Source organism: Aplidium turbinatum, chromosome 4 (assembly GCF_918807975.1).
Source record: "Aplidium turbinatum chromosome 4, kaAplTurb1.1, whole genome shotgun sequence".
Taxonomy (NCBI): Eukaryota; Metazoa; Chordata; class Ascidiacea; order Aplousobranchia; family Polyclinidae; genus Aplidium; species Aplidium turbinatum.
This window is the reverse complement of record NC_137475.1, coordinates 29737284-29750114: the sequence shown is the minus strand read 5'-3', so window position 1 is coordinate 29750114 and position 12831 is coordinate 29737284. Positions and strand designations below refer to the sequence as shown.

Here is a 12831-nt window from a genome sequence, read left to right as displayed (position 1 = left end):
TGCCAAACTTTAAACGATTCTATTAAGAATAGCTTCGTTGTTTTGAAGGTTTTTAGAGATGCATATTCACAGATGCATACCCTTATATCATGATATCTTTTTTAAAAGATACTTTAGGGTCAGCAAATGATTTCTTCAGATCAGTTTTACGTTTTTAGATTTTTGTTTTACAAAAGATAACTATATTGAAAAAAAGTTCAAGATCAGATCTCACCCATTAGTAGTTAGAGCACTGATAATAATCTCTCCAGCTAATCCATAAGGATCTAACCCTCCTATCTGTTGATTGCAATATCGCGCATGACCTGGAAAATAAAAGAAACACAGTATCAATGCGATGACAATATTTGTTTCAAAACGCGCTACACCCATCACTAGGTGGGCTTACATCGCTTTGAAAAAAGAAGATATTTTTTGCGCAGCCATATAGAGGCACAACCACGCAGGGCATTAAAGGCTTTTTTATGCTAAATCCAATCTAATCCTTCCGTGCTAAATGATAAGCAGAAACGGAATTTATGCTACTTGAAATAATCGAAAAAAAAATGTGACTGAGCGAGCGACAAAATTCTGCAAAAGCTGAGAAAAATGACATGTGCTTTTTTTTGGGAGGAAGGTAGGTGGCCTAGCCCCCCCCCCCCCCCCCGGCATTTCCCACTGGGTATGATCTGAATGGGGTACAACTATTTCACTCCATGAATTTGGATGATCTTCCTATTCGTTATCAAAATCTAAACACGTGATCATCATTACGAACCATAAATGGAATTCTGAATGGAGGTCAAGCACCACCAGACTCCATTCATTCATCCCCGACGCCGACACACGCCCCATCGGCCTGACACTACAGAGACAGGCATGGGTGCGCCTCAACCGTCTCCGTACGGGCGTCGGGCTTTTCCGCTCAACCATGCACCAATGGGGAATGGCTTCTTCCTCCTCCTGTCAATGCGGTGACGAGGAACAGACCGCAGACCACATCATCAATGACTGTATCATGTTCAAGCCACCTAACGGAGTGGAAGGTCTGCGCGTCATGGATGATGAAACTAAAGACTGGCTGCTCTCTAGCAGCTTTCCAGTGTAGTCCGGGAACATCGTGAATCTGGGGTGGTAAAAGGATAGACCCTCGGCCCCAGAAGGTCAGACGACGACGATCATTACGAAGAATTTATCCGTTTATTGCTCGACGAATATTATAACTACACCATGTGCTTCATTCCAACATGACTTTCTTGGTGGGCATTTCGTACGACTGAAATCAAGACACGCTTTCGTGCCAACCATTAAATCATCTCTGTGACTGATCGGCAAGACCAAAAATGAAAAGCAGAATGGAGAGTAAACACAGCAAATTTCCATTTCATCATCGTTGACGCGTCCTTTCATGCACTTTTCACTAGCAGTGTAGTTATGGCGTCCACGAGCACAAAAATACTATAACAACACAAAAATTAATTGACGAAACTTTGACAGGCGGACAACTATTAATGTAATTTAAATACGCCTACCGCCCTACATGAGTACATGTAACAATAATCGTCAAACAAAAAAACTATCACAGAAACAGCATTCCCCATGAAGTTCAGGAATTAGCCTCATTTAATAAAACAAAACGTCAGAAAAAAAAAACAATTACCTGTTAATACGCTATTCTCAAAAACTTTATTGCAAAGATTCATTAATTCTGAATGATCAACACCATTTTCTGGGAGAGTAAAGTCAATACATTTCTTTAACTCTTCCGGAGTCTTGAAGCGAATAACAGGATTGTTCCGGTCACGTCCAGCATGAACAGCCTTATCGATGCTCATGTTAAACACATCTGCATTTGGAAACAAAATTTTAACGGCGTGTTTGCAATAATTATAATTTGTACGCTCAAAACACGTAAGCTACGTGGTGTTAACATAAAATAAATGAACAGATGTGTTCTTGGTAGCCTACAGGCCATTGATTCTTCTGATGTTACCATGTTTATTGAATGTTGATTGAATTTCGAATAAATGCTCGGTTTTATCAAATAAAAACGAGTTTTTGTTGCATTTTGTTACATGTTCCTTTCTTGTGGAGTGAACCTCAGTAGCAATACATAGGCTATTAGTTGTGCAACTTGATTAAAAACGCGAATTTGGTTAATTGCTTTTAAAGTGTGCTAGTTTAGAATTGCCAGGCTCAGCTTGGGTGAGGATTGATTCCATATCTTTTGCAGGCCCGGATTTAGGGGGGTGCAGTTGCCCGGACCCCCTTTTTGAAGAGCCCCTGACGTGGAAAAGTGTGATTTTGTGTTATTATTATTTTCTCTCAGCCTTTGAAGTTTCTGCAAAATGCCTCCTTTTTCTTTCAAGATTATTTCTTAGTCACAAGGTGGTGACTGAGCTTAGCGTAAAGGCATTAGCGGTGTAGGTGACTTTTAAAACAATTTTTGCACAGGGGCCCCCCGATCTGAAAGTGCCCCGGCCCCCCATCAGCTAAACCCGGCCCTGATCTTTTGTACTGGCCTACATCTGTATGCCATCATAACAACAGTGTGCAATCCACTTAGCAATGATACTAATCCTTTGTAGTAAGTTTGTAAGCTGTTCCAATAAAACATTTTTTAGCCTATTTATTGAAAATAGCCACGAGCCGCCACTGGCTTCAGCGACCTTGAATTTCTGCATGAGTCAAGTGTGGCTGCAGCGACTGTCCGACATCGTTCAGCTCAGTCGTTCTCAAGCTCGATGGTGTTCTCTTTGCTGACTATCATCATTATCTCAATTGCCAATTGCAGTCAGGTAGCAGAAATATGTTTCGAAGGGGTCTTGTCGAATTGCCACCTTGTGTATGTAAATCAGACCGAATGCTACAACGCATCTTCACTGTCCTGTCTATGGACCTCGATATGGAAATGCTAATCTCACAACTCTTGACAGCAACAAAGTCCAATGGGTGCAACGCCTGAATAGAATAACGCGACAGCTGCCACTTCATACACAAGACATCTTACGTCTATAAGCTTCTGTTTTGAAAAGTTTAGCTTACCTGACAAAAACTTGTCTGTTTCGGCGAAAGTTTTTCCGTTGACATGCTTTCCTGAAATAAATAATCAGCGTGGATTGATCAGTAAAGGACAAGTTTTTGTGCAACTCAAAGGGATCCTAGTTACTAGTTTAAGATACATATAGCATGTCACAAACTTACTGCACAACATTTTCTAAAGTAAATGAAAAGAATTTCGCGGTGTAGCCTTGTCGGCAACTTGCCAGTTGCTGCAGTGTGAATATCACCGGATCCCATATTTTCCGACTATGAACCAAGAATACAATATGTTTTTAACATCGCGTGTGGAGATATTGGCCTAATAGATATTATTAATGATCATGAGAAACCTTTAACTTAAATGGCTTGTTTTTATACACGTAAAAAAATCGTAACAACACTTGATCAAGCACATTGATTCTTTATAAAAGCCATCTTGTAACAAAGCTTAAATCCATATCCGAGCAGACGTTACACTATGCAAACGTCATGACTCGTGACTGGCTGTCGAAAACGATTGCCACTTAAAATGACAATTCCTTGTCAGACCCGATAACACCGCCAACCAATCAGAACATTTGTGACCCTTCTAGCATTCATCTAGAGAATTGATTTTACTCTGAACTTTGTTTGGTAATTACAGAAAAAAAGTAATAGTTTAGGTTGGAACTGAACACACGTCACATTTCTGATTGGTTGAAACGCTGTTCCTGTAACTCCTGATTAGTCCAATGATTTTTTTGCCTGACAAAAATTTTTATGTTTAAGTGCCTACAGTTGAAAACGATTTTTGCTTGGTAGAAATAAGAGTGTTTTTGGCAGTCGAGTGTAGCAAGAATTGACATCGATAGACACATGTTTTGCCCATGAGACTGGACTCATCAGTATCGTATCACTAATTCATGCCATAGTTCTCAATCGCTGCTTTTTTCTGTCAATTGAATCCTTACCCTTGTGAAAAGAAAACAACTAAACTAACTGTCGCCAAGGATAGGCTATGCACTGTTGAGAAGGAGCAATTTTCCTATCTTCAGCACTATCTGACTGCTCCCTTTAGAACAGCGAGCACTGTGTTTGGTTGGTTGGTTTTGAATCTTTATCCTCGGACTGACAAAGCCTTGATAGGTTATTCCTGTTAGTTTCGCATACTTGTAGGTAGCAGGCCCGTAGCCAGACGTTTTCAAAGGAGGGTTCCCAAATCCAAAAATATCGACCTTTTGAAAACACTTTCCTTTTTGGCGTGTCCACGCAAGCGATCAAAACATGAGTGGCAGTACATAATATAATAGATCATCATCAAACAAAACAAGCTTCAAATTGCCAACATTACCAAAACAAAATAAATAAATACAAACTATTTTCATATTAACAATAACACATCTACAGGGGCGCTGGAAGCGGGGGGAGGGGGGCAGATGGCCTTTTAAGGTCATGTATGCTACTGCAAATTTTGCAATACAACAATTTCTGCTATTCGCTTATTATAGCTTATATTGTCTAAGATAACAAAATTGTCTACGGTATGCGAGGTTCTAAACAAGCAACAAAGACAGTCTTTCGGAAATACGCAAACTTTTGTGCATTTACCGAACAATCGCGCTCGTCTCGGTCAATGCTGAACGCAGTTTTAGCGCCGTGAGGCGAGTAACAACGTGGCTTCGAACCACAATGACAGACAACAGTTTAAACAACCGAATGTTTGCGACTATTCACAAAAAGGTGATGGACACCATTGACTTAGAAGCTGTTGCAAATGAGTTTATTAGAGCAAACGACGCTCGTAAAATGTACTTCAGATTTGTTTGATAGTTGTCAGTATGCAGTGCCGTATACAAATTATCCCGTGGACACATTTTATACGTTGCAGCAGATTGTGACGCTATAAACGTGAAATTCATCTTTTTTGTTTCTTCTTGTTCAATTAAGCTATTTCAATATATGTCATTTATTTATTTTCATCTGTTTCACATTTCGATTTATATGGCTAATAGGGGAAAACGATTAACGAAGTGCCAAGCACACAGGTCATGCCCAGCATTATCGCTATACCGGTAGCGCAACACAAGGCATTATGACGCAGCAATGATCAAAGTTTAAGACTTGACTAAATGACTATTGTAGGCTACAATCTTCCAGAAACCTCTTATTCAAAGCCAGTGTTGTACGCGTTAATGAAATAAATTGACGGCGTCAGCGCGAATTGCCTAAAAACTTTACGGCGTAAAGTACTGCGTAAGCTCTTAAAGAATTGACGGCGTCAGCGTCAGCCCTAATTTCTAGCGCTATTTTAGCCAGGGTCTCACAAAACGGAAGTATTTGACTTATAATGAGTTTGGTTTTTGAGACTGTTTCGAGCTGTGAAAGACGATTTCGTCTTTTCTCGACTCAGATTAACCCAGGATACGATAAACAAACTTGAAACTGCATAATTGGATAGACGAACAGCTGCCACAAAAAAGATTGTTCATTGCTATCAGTCTGAAAGTCAAAACGTCAAACAAAATTTAACTCTCATAGTGAAACGAGATTTTCCATGAAAACGAAAAATGACGCATAGCGCTTGACGTTTAAAATCGGCAAAATAGTTCACGGCGCTATCACTGCCATCAACTAAAAAATAAACTGACGGCGCTAGCCTCAGCGTCAACAAAAAGTTGACGCCGTCATTTTACGCCGTCAACGTACAACACTGTTCAAAGCTATCTGGAAGGTTTCAGCTGATCCTGTGATCGTATGTACAGTTGTACACTACACCTTCTCCAAAATGTGGACCTTTTCGGCTCAAGGGGGGTTCTCGGGTACCCCGAGAACCTTCCCTGGCTACGGGCTTGTGTAGAGGCTTTGACCTTTTGACGCACGGTTGGTTACCGAGTTAAGTTTCCGATTGTTGAAGTGTTATTGCCGGGGAATTATTCTATTCTTTAGGTGCCACTGAATGGAGAGCAGTCCTTAGAATGCGTTGTTCAAGCGCACACCCTGAGACTCGAACCAGCGCCGCTTGATCTTAAAAGTTACGATTAGATGGCGCCGCTTGATCTTGAAGATCGTGTTTCGCTAACCATCTAATCGTAACCTAATCTAAACCATCGCTGATCACGTGTTTCGCTAACCACACAGGTGTAGCCTCCACATCGCTGTCAATTCTTGCTACACTCGACTGCCGAGAAACACTCTTGACGGCCAGTGTGGAGGCTACACCGGTATGGTTAGCGAAACACAATGCTCGTTGTTCAGTGGTGCCACTCCTAGTGTTTTTCCACTAGATCTAGTGTTTTTGGCTTGCATCTAGTGCTCTAGTGTTTTTTTTTTGCTATCTAGTGTTTTTTAGCGCTTTAGCGTTATGTTGGTGTGCATAAGTTTGGACAGTGTTCAAAGTAGCCCACCTATTTTTTGTTTACCTGCATCAATGTGTTTGTAGTGCTTTTCAAAGTGGACAGCGAGTTTTTAATCTAGTTACACCCAATGATGACCAAATTTGAGATATTTAGCATAAATATTTTAAAAAATTCACACAAATAACTGTGAAAGTGTTCAAAGTAGACTAAAGTAGGTACCGTAGCGTGACCTACCTTATGGACGGTAGGCTTACATTTCGTCAGCTTACATTACGTAAGGCTTACATTAGTCGCTTACGTTTCGGCTGTGGATTATAATGGTAGAAGACGAGGCACCAGTTTACACTTGTTTATTACAATATAGCCTACACTACAGTACTATATAGCCTAATCAAAGAGTGTAGGCTACGCTTAATAACGTACGTACACTGCCAAGTTGATGAGTGTGGAGTTCTTACACTACACTACCTCAAAGATTGGGAGTAATATTGCGTTTTTGACAATATATTTGCAAAAGCCAAAGTTGGGTAAATTTTGTTCTCCCCCAAAATGTTTTACTCTCCTACGGCTACGACTTCAGGGCTCTCACTTTCAAGGAAATTCAGATATATTTTGAAATTTTAAGGACTTTTGACACTCACTAACGCCATTGGCTGTCATTTTTGTACATTATGCATGTAAATGATCGTGTATTTATAATACTAGTGTTTTTTTTGTGAATCTAGTGTTTTTTTCAGTCAAATCTAGTACTTTTCCATGACAAGAGAGTGGCAACATTGTCGTTGTTCTATAGTGAGTAGTGGTGACGCCAAGAAGATCGCTCCTTCTCAACAGAAAAAAGAGTTTGGACACGTGAATTTGAAGAGAAGCTGTAAGACAATGAACTGAATCGAAAAGAACTAAATAGTGGGTTTTGAAATTTTAAAATACTTTAAAGGTAGCCTAAACACTTCTATGCTTGACTGTAATCGGCAATTTCGAATTTACAACGAAACAAAGTTAGATTTCTTATAAAAAAAAAAAAATTTATGTTGAAAGATCTTTGTTGTTTGGAACTGTCCTTTTTTAAGCCTCTGAAGGGCAAAAACATAATCATGGTTTAATAGAGTCTGGAAGGTATGTAAGATTGATAGGATAAAGCTGCAGAAGAATTTTTCTCAGCGATTAGGTCACAAATAGGCTACTCGCTTATCTAAGCCAAGTGTTCAGTTCAGTTGTTTTTATTTCTGAGTTCTGACCACCACAACAAAAACAATACACGTCAACAATCAACATAGGTCTTGCACATTTATTTCATTGATTCACATGTACGTTTTATCCAATACAAATTGCTAAAAAACCCAGAAACAGAGCAGTTGCTATACCACTCCTATTACAAAAAAACGCTACAAAGTCCGGAAAAAAGAATAAGCGACAAGCTATACCACTGGCGTTAATCTAATAGTATAGTTGTTGGTTAATCTTACCGCTATCAGACGAAGTCATTCTGCTTGATTGAATGCTGGTAATCTGAAACACGTGATCAACGTTAACAACAACCAAAAAACTAAGTCTGCCGAGAAAAACTGAAATGAGGCGATCAGTCGACTGGTTTGGCGGAAACAATCGTGAGGGTAGCAATTTATGTTTCCTTTTGAGGAAAGGCTGTGTGTCTGTCACGTAGGCTTTGATCATTGATAACTGGCTAAAACAAGCTTTGAGAAAACAAATGATGTTAAATTAATCACAGCAAGCAATTGATATTACACTGATCTCAACTTGTTGCATTCAGCTTAAAAAACTGAGCACTAATGCAAGCCAATAAGTAGTAGTTTATAGTGATATTTTAGTTTGAGTGCAACTGTTAAAGGTGGTAGTCGGACAACTCATGCGACAACTCAGCAATAATACATTTCAGCAATTGCCCTCAGCAAATGAGATTTACGTGCTCACGTCGGGCGCGCTTTGTCATGCTTGGTCAAACTCATTTTGCTGACTTGTGATATTCCAAGTTATATGGCTTGCTCAGTTGCTACTTATTCAGTTTCATCATTTACCAACTTCAGCCACTTGCTCAAATGCTGCTAGCTCAGTTCACAATTGCTGACTTGTAGGAGACTTGTTAAAGGTAGCCAACATGTTCACATGAGCATTGCAATGCAAGAACCTGGTTGCAATTTATAGTTAATCGTTCAAAGTTTTTTGATAAAAATGGAATTGTTGACTCAAACGCGTATGGTGAAGCCAATGCGACTATCTTTATAGTTAACTGAAAGGAAGTGGCTATTTTTCCACACTTAATGCCATGGTTACAATCAGGTGTTGCCAGAGTTAGGATTAAAGTTAGCAAGGGTTAAGGTAAGGGTTAGACTTAGGAATAAGATAAGGGTTTTGATCTTTGCCTAGAACTAAAAAAAAATTCCAAAATTTAAGTTTTTGTTTTCAACAGCTTTAAACTTTTCTAAAATTAGGGCAGAATTTATTATCTGGCAACACTATTGAGGCTATTATTACACTATATAGTGTAAATATAGCCACAGCCTAACTGAAAAAGTGACACTTCGCAATGACGGCATAAGTGTCACACCTAATTTAAATGAGCAGGCTACGGTCATCGGCTCACTGAATAGCACCAGATGGGTGTTGGTTAACTTGAACCTACTGTACTGTTCAACTAAAGCTGTCTAAATGGCTTGTAAAACCTAACAGTTCTCAGTTGACAGGCAGCTCTTTATGTACCGTGCTGTTGGCGTCAGTTAAACAACCCACAGTAATTATTAGCTTTAATTTTACAATGCTAAGCCAAAAATCATTAAACTGGCTTGAAATCAACCCTTTGTGCTGTGAACAAAATTTTCGGTCAGGTAGCTGTCTAGCTGACTACACTCGCGCTGTGCTGTCTGCTGAGTAATTCCAGACGGATGATTCTATTGGTTATCTGCAGCCTGCTACTGTTTGGTGCTGAAAGTAACGGGTGAATGCGGCGATCGGCATTTGGAGGGCAGCAATGGGTAAGTTACATCAGGGGTGTGCAAACCGCGGATCGTGGGCAACTCTGACGCGCAGAAAGCTCTGGTAACAACCAGAGATTTGGTATTAGATGTTGAAGTCATTCAAGAACGTTGGGAAGTAAATAAACGTCTCACCACCTAAATTAAAATTAAATTATTTTGTTTTGTTTTTTTAGTAGTTTTGTTTTGAATTGTTTTTGGTGAAGAATCGCGTTTCGCCTTCATCCATATAGAATTTATTTCAATTCACACACCCCTATTATAGTTAGGCTACTTACTTTTTTTGATGAATACGCGTATTCTTTGACGTAAACAAGTTTTTTCCACAATCTAAAGTTAAACCTTATCATTCCAAACTAATGCAATTATTTCTGTGAAAACAATGAAGTGGCCTGCATTAAATATCTTACAATAAGAGCTCACAAAAAGACCAAGAAACGTTGCAAGAAAAGTTCTAAGCAGGGCTGTTCAAAAATAATTTGTCGATCTAAATCTGTAGCTCTCAACTGGAGCCGCGGACTTAAAGGCTTCGCAAAACTTCTGAAATTAGAAGATATTTTTTTACATTAATGAGAATACTTTGCTGGCATGTTATGATTATCCTTTCTTGAGTAGACTTGCAAAAAATTTTGTAAACCGTTTTGTGATGTGATGAAGATTGTCGGCATTGCGTCTATTACAAGAGCATGACTGGATAAGCCATATCAAATGCAATTTCCCGCTCTTTTTCTTCTGTATCGCCATTTTGCAAATACAAACATGTAGTGTAGTGAATAGAAAAGTATCAGTGACCTCTCAGTCTCAAACACATGTAACTCCATAGAAAGTGAAAATTACATGTCTGTTTACTTTTTTTACTTTTTCAAAAAAAATGTCTAAAAAGATTGAAGATCAAGATCACTTCTTGTGTACTTGAAAGAATAAAGTTTTTGATCAATGATGTTACAACAAAATTACCATAAGCAGCCTGGTTAAAAGGTAGGCCTAGTTGGTATTGCTAAAAGTTGCTTTTGACTACTCGATTGCTGGCCTAAGATTATAGGAAGTTGGCGACTGTTAATGTTAGGCTTATCCAGGCCCGTAATTAGGGGGTCGCAGGGGGGGCGAAGCCCCCCCTGGAAAAAATTATGTTAATTAGCTCTGTTCGCTGACTTTTCAGTTTTATACTCAATTTTCTTGTGTTATTTAATTGTAAACATTGTGTGTTTAAGGGTGTGGTAGAATGTTGTCTCTAATACAAAGTTTGCCTAATTTTAAACGAAACTGCATTAAAAGAGCGAGTTTTGCCAATACCAAACATTCAAATATCTCAGCCAGGAATTAGCAACAAGAAAACATAGAGACTTAGCTTTATTTCCGAAAAATGCCCTAGAAAACATGATCTTATCCTTTTGCTATGCCACCGGACAGCACCATTTTACAGAAATATTTATACCCACATGTTTGTTGAAAATGCTTTCAGAATGCACCAAAATCAAAGTAATTTTTCAAAATTTTCTGGGGGAGGCCCCCCAGACCCCCCGCTGCTGGGTGTCGCCTTTGGCGAAGACGCCGTCGGTCTTTGCCCGTCGGCCGTCAACCCCACCCCAGGCGCGGATTTATGGGGGGGCCCGGGCCCCCCCCCGAAATTTTGTGAAAAATTGTATGATTCCGCATCAAATAGTTTGATATGCTTCTAAACAGCTGATATTAGTCCCTCGGCATCACAATTGATGAAAATGGTTGTTTTAATGTATATTTTCTAGCATATCGTATATGTCGTAGTATCATTGTTCATATCTGTTTAGCTTTTTCTTTCTTTTTAATTGATTTTCAAATTTTCTGGCCCCCCCCGAAAAAAACTCTTAGATTCGCGCCTGCCCCACCCCCTTTCAAAATTCCTGGCTACGCCACTGACTGTTTCTATGATAAACTAGTCTAATGTAAACGTTGTATCAGGCCTACGATTAATGTTCTTGCGTAAATATACCCACATTGTGTACAAACGTCGTTTTCGTACATGATACGGAAGGGAAAAGTTGGGCCCCCTCTAGAATACTTTTTGCCCCCCCTGCTGCTCCAAGCTAATTACGGGCCTGGGCTTATCACACCCAAGGCCGAGGGTAATTACAGTAGCCTTAGCCTACCGACTACCGTACTGAAGAAGTCACAAGTTTTTTATTTAGTTTTATGCCTTTCATTTATAAAAAAAAACAACTTTGAACTGCATCATTCTTCACCTAATTTTTGTCTGGTTAATATGGAAAGTTTTTATTCGTGTTAGGGAACGTTCAAATATTACGTAACTTCTTCGAGGGGGGGTATGCAAAGCGTTACGTTTGCGTCACATCGGGGGGAGGGGGTTCAAGCAAAACGTTACGTAACGCTTTCGAGTACGGAATAGTAGTTTTTTGTGCTGAATTCGTAGTGTAAAAGCGTTACATGGGAGACGGGGGGGTTGAAAAAAACGTTACGTTGGAGTTACATGGGGGGAGGGGTCAAAAATTCGGAAAAAAGCGTTACATAATATTTGATTGTTCCCTTACTAGGTATTTTCAACTTTCACTGAATTATATAGCCTATGTTTTTACACTCAGAGATGGGCAAGATCACCAGTATTGGTGATCTTGAAGATCAAGATCACGAAGAATAGGTGATCTTGAAGATCAAGATCACCAAGAATAGGTGATTTTGAAGATCAAGATCACCAAGCTATGTGATCTTGAAGATCAAGATCGTGATCTTGAAGATCAAGATCACTTTCAAGATCACTCTTTGTGTAGGCCTACTTAAAAAAAATGAAGTTTTTGATCAATGATGTTGCCAGTGGCGGCTCGTCATAAGGGACTGCGGGACTGCAGCCCCCCCAACATTTTTGTGCATATATGAATTATATTGCATATAGATAGTTTTGCCATGTTTTTTTAATTTATATCGCTTGAAGAATTAAAAAAACTCTTAAGATTAATTTTTTTTTGTAAAAAAAAAATTAATTGACAACTCTGGGTCTGCAAATTCTGCAGGTCCGGTGTTGCTTGTTCTTTTTTTTATGACGTGTTTTTCAGAAAAAAGTTTTCTAGCGTCTCTGAACAAGCGATGTAGGGACTGCAAATAGAACAGACCCTGGTCAGGGATTCCAACTTTGGTTCTCGTAAATCTTTAGGGTAAGCGTGTGGAAGCTATCGATGATTAGGTGAAGGGATCGTAGGTTACTTTACTTGATCTGTGTTTTGAGAAGTCACTGAGACAGACTAGTTTTTGATGTGAAGTAAAGCCAATTACTGTAATTATTAGTGCTCTTTCACAATTCGTCCTTTTGGGATAATGAAGTCATGACACGTCACACAGGTTGAAATGGACTATTATAAAGGAGGAAGTACGAGGTGGAAATGCACTAAAAAACACCTGAAGGAAGTTGTCTCCCATTTAGTCATTTGTTGTTCAATTTCAACAAATTTGCTATCGTTGGAAAGCACAAGCATAGATCTAACCAACTAAGTTAATAC

The 12831-nt window shown here is 39.3% G+C and overlaps 1 protein-coding gene across 1 annotated transcript in view; it reads right to left on the bottom strand.

Annotated features, from left to right (window-relative positions):
• Nucleotides 1–9718, bottom strand: part of LOC145768592 (cysteine sulfinic acid decarboxylase-like) — a 28686-nt gene extending 18968 nt beyond the window's left edge. The window contains exons 1-5 of the mRNA XM_082580121.1: nucleotides 9625–9718; nucleotides 7823–7865; nucleotides 3025–3075; nucleotides 1640–1825; nucleotides 215–305 (exon numbers count right to left, since the gene is read on the bottom strand). Of these exons, the coding sequence (XP_082436247.1) occupies nucleotides 215–305; nucleotides 1640–1825; nucleotides 3025–3075; nucleotides 7823–7865; nucleotides 9625–9696 (443 nt within the window). The 5' untranslated portion in view covers nucleotides 9697–9718. The remainder of the gene's footprint in view (nucleotides 1–214; nucleotides 306–1639; nucleotides 1826–3024; nucleotides 3076–7822; nucleotides 7866–9624) is intronic.
• Nucleotides 9719–12831: the final 3113 nt, after the last annotated feature.